This window comes from Helianthus annuus, chromosome 10, assembly GCF_002127325.2.
Source record: "Helianthus annuus cultivar XRQ/B chromosome 10, HanXRQr2.0-SUNRISE, whole genome shotgun sequence".
Lineage (NCBI taxonomy): Eukaryota > Viridiplantae > Streptophyta > Magnoliopsida > Asterales > Asteraceae > Helianthus > Helianthus annuus.
In genome coordinates this window covers 9,390,935-9,394,980 of record NC_035442.2, presented here as the reverse complement: position 1 = coordinate 9,394,980, position 4,046 = coordinate 9,390,935, and the positions used below count along the sequence as shown (strand labels likewise).

The 4,046-nt window shown below is 36.0% G+C and overlaps 1 protein-coding gene across 4 annotated transcripts; it reads right to left on the bottom strand.

The window, feature by feature from the left end:
• Window positions 1–473: 473 nt before the first annotated feature.
• Window positions 474–3,480, bottom strand: LOC110883940 (triose phosphate/phosphate translocator, chloroplastic-like). 4 transcript variants are annotated; one of them, XR_004870522.1, is made up of 6 exons: window positions 3,225–3,480; window positions 2,376–2,579; window positions 2,192–2,293; window positions 1,345–1,454; window positions 1,168–1,263; window positions 477–1,074 (listed from the first exon to the last, which is right to left on the bottom strand). XR_004870522.1 is itself a non-coding variant. In XM_022131605.2 (5 exons), the coding sequence occupies exons 2-5, from the start codon at window positions 2,422–2,424 to the stop codon at window positions 920–922; spliced, it is 369 nt and encodes a 122-aa protein (XP_021987297.1). In that variant the 5' UTR covers window positions 2,425–2,579; window positions 3,225–3,470; the 3' UTR covers window positions 474–919. The 4 variants fall into 4 exon arrangements, 1 of the variants encoding a protein (XP_021987297.1); XM_022131605.2 differs by lacking the exon at window positions 2,192–2,293 and having other exon boundaries at window positions 474–1,074; window positions 1,345–1,413; window positions 3,225–3,470; XR_004870523.1 differs by lacking the exon at window positions 2,192–2,293 and having other exon boundaries at window positions 3,225–3,478.
• Between the last annotated feature and the right edge of the window lie 566 nt (window positions 3,481–4,046).

Sequence of the window (4,046 nt, the reverse complement as noted above, 5' to 3'; positions counted from 1 at the left end):
TCTTCTTGGGAGGGAATGGCTCTTCAGATTGTGCTTTGAACACGAAAATCCACTACAAGAAAATGAAGCTATTGCAACCCCACTAAAATGTTGCCTTAGGCATTGAAAAGGCTGCGTTAGGCCTAATGCAACCTTTTATCTAGAGCTGCATTAGGTGAAGTTGCATTAGACCTAATGCAACCTTTTTGTTAGATAATGCAACCTTTTTTTAAAAGGTTGCATTTACTTTTCAAATGCAACTTTTTTAAAATGCAACCTTTTTAAATGCTAATGCAACCTTTTTTACATGTTAAAGCAACTTTTCTGACAATCAAATGCAACCTTTGTTAGACTAAAATGCAACACTTTTTATCATATAAGTTACAATAAATGCAACCTTTTTAACAATCTAATGCAACTCTTTATAGCAAGCATTATTGATTATAGCACTAAAATTTTAATTAATATACAATAGTATCTCAATTACAACAACACAATGATAACATAAATATAATAGATAATCTTATATTGTAATTTAACATATGTCAAAACTCAAAATAACAACATAATCAAAATAAAGTTTTCAATTACTATGCTAAAAAATTAACAAAAATAAAGTTTTCAATTACATGCAAAACAAAGTACTCGATATGTAGCTTTTTCACAATATTGAGCATTGTAGCCTTAGGTTGGCTTGTTGGCTATCAAAATCTTCAGGCATAGTTCAACTTTTTTTTTCCTTTTTTTTTTCCTTTATGGTCCTCTTCAATTTCTTTTTGCATATCAACTTCAAGGCTCACTTTGAATAATTCCATAAGCCCTTTCGAGGTCATGTATGATTCTCCACCACCATCCGTTTTTTTCACCGAGCCCTCGGTTAAAGAATTTGATATGGTGGAGTCATACCCTCCGTATAAAATACGACTCCCAAAAACACATGCTAACACGGCTCTAAGCCATAGCCCGTTAACAACCATTGCTTTCTTAAAGTAGATACTCCTGTAAGAGTGTAAGTGAAAGAGATATTGGAAATCATGGCACTGATAAAGCCTAGCCAGTTGAATGACAGCTCAGTCAAAGAGGCCATTGACACACCTGCACATTCGGACTTGATTCAGCTTTTAATAGTACAAATGACCTGTTAAACATAATATTAACGTAAAACGGTTTGGAAGAAAAAGGGCATACCAATAACAACAGGAGCCAAAGAAAGCCATAGAGTTATGGGAATCGACTGTCCGAGAATAAATTGAGAAGCAACAGCATTGAAGAACGGCTCAAGGGCTGTTAAAAAAATTAGCAAGGAGTCATTCGTTGAGAAAGTACGTAACAAATTGTATGCGAATGTAAATGTAGATAAATTACCTTTGATTGTGTGGGTGAATGAGACTGTAACGGCTACAAATGATATGTTACTGGTATGACAAAAGGCCACCGGAATAAGAAGCTTCAGAAGTTAGTTTCGAGTCAATGGGCTACACAACAAAAACCACAAGTTACTTAACTACCTTTTGACGGTAGAGGTGCAAGTTTCAACCCGTTTTTGATAAATGGGTCGTTTTGGGTCATATTTTTTTCTAATAGGTCAAATGGGTAGCATAAGAAAAACTAGGTAGAATGAAACCGGTCTGTTAAATTTTTTGTAATCCATAATATACACATTAACTATTTATTAAAATCAAGCATGATACTTTGGGGATCAAAGCTACAATCTTCTTTATTAACTGACAAAACTTTTCTGGTTGTTTCCACCTATAAGTACATGTCCAGTTTTAAGTAAAAAGATCATAATGAAATGTGTATTTCTCTGCAAAAATATAAATATATCAGTTGTGAACTAACCCTTCTAGGGTCTATATTTAAGGCATGCAAAGCTCAACCCTAAGGCTGGAAGGTATGGTGAGCCTCATCCCCAAGGGGATGGGCCGCCACGTCACCGCCACGTAAGCGGAGGCCTAAAGGGGATGGACCTACGGGGTGGGGGATGAACCCCTTTATAAATATATATGTATGTATGACAGCTAATTAATACAAAAAAAGGAACGTTATAGCTGGTATAGAAGCAAATAAGTAGAAAATTATAAAAGATGCCAAAGGAAGTACCATCCGTTTTTGTAACACTTGCATTAAAAAATATAGAAAATATATCAAGTCACTACTAATAATTTTTTAAATAAAAATGATCTAAGGAGTTAAAGGACTGAAAATATACCTAAGGCCACACTGAAACCATTTCTCCTATTTGACCCATTTCCTTTTTAGCTAACATACGTTTGATCCATTATACATGAAGTATACCGCAATTGACTCATTCCTAAGTAAATGGAATGAAAATGTCACCTTAAATAAAACATACATTCTACATACCAGCAAAATCATAATGTGGTTGTCCTTACCGTCAAGCCAAACATTAGTTGTTCGATCCGTTGCTGACGGCAACTTCATAATATACGAGTGGCATCAATAGCATCACAACAATTTTAAAGCCTCTAATATTCTCAAATTTGGATTTCATCTGTGTGAATTCCTCGTATGTTGTCAGCCATTGGAGGCGGTGGAGGAGCCCACATTGTTCAATTAACAAACCAAACTTTCAAGTACTAAAATGTTCAGAATTTTGTATTATGAACCAAGAACTAAAGTAAATTGATGACATAAGAGCCAAGGTTAATTCACAAAAAAAAAAAAAAAAAAAAAATCATTCATCGCCATTTAAACCAAAATCCTTTTACACAATCATCATCTTTAGAACTGGCAAAATCATCCGAGCAAATAAAACTTCAAAACAAAAAAGATCTTCAAAATCCAACCTCAGTTACTTCATAATCTAACCTCAAACCCTCTATAAATCCAGTAAAATCATACATTTAAAAATATCTTCAGCATAATTACAGTTCAATCTAGCCAAAACTTTCAACTAATTCTAGCATAGTTCACAATCTAAACGAGATATACTCCAATTTCAACAATCAACAAAAACATAAAAATTCATACAAAACAAATACAACAAAAGTAAGCACGTAATATCTAAAAAAAGACGAATCTAGGTCAAAAAAGGGGGAAATTTACGGAGAGAAAAGGGGCTGATTCCCGGGGATAAAGATCGAGAACGATGACACCCATGGATGTGCCCTCGTACCTTCTACACTATTAGTCTTTCAAAGATAATCTTGACTACACACATATAGTACAGATACACACACAATCCAATAACATACATATTAAGAGTTAGGGGTTTTCATCACCTCTTCAAATAACCGTGATGTTCGATTAGAGTTTAGGGTTCGTCGATTAGGGCGAAACCATGTGAGGTTGAGGTTGTCGTGGATTGCGTCCAGTCTTCGGCTGGATGGCTTCGAGGTTCAGCAGGCGGCAGATAGACGATGGAGAGGAGAGGTGTTTGGAAGATGAGAGGAAGTTTTGGGGTTTAATTTTTTGGATACAGGAGGGAAGTGAATTTTTGTGGGGGAAATTGGGGTTTAATTTTTTGGAGATGGAGGGAAATGAATTTCGTTGGGGAGTCAACCACCTGCGCATCAAATGATGCGTGTGAAGTAGGGGTGCAAACGAGCCGAGCCGAGCCGAGCCTGAGTTTGACCAGGCTCGAGCTGGAGCTCGTTTAACATATGAAAGCTCGAGCTCGAGCTCGGCTCGATTTGAGCTATATTTCTAAAGCTCGAGCTCGGCTCGAATGTAATTTTTGAAGCTTGAGCTCGGTTCGGACTCGACTCGTTTAGTAATTTTAATTAATTTATACTAATTATAATTATTATTATACATATAATTAAGTTATTTTTATATTTATATAAATGGTAATTATTATTATTATATAAATATATGTTTAATATATTAATAAAAAATATATAAACAGAAAGCTCGTTTAGGCTCGCGAGCCGGCTCGAGCTTGATAAGCGAAGCTCGGGCTCGGGCTCGTTTACTAAACGAGCTTGTTTTCTAGGCTCGGGCTCGAGCTCGAACTCATTTAAGCTCGGCTCGTTCGAGCTTTTTTTCGAGCCGAGCTCGAGTAGCTCGCGAGTAGCTCGGCTCGTTTGCACCCTTAGTGTGAA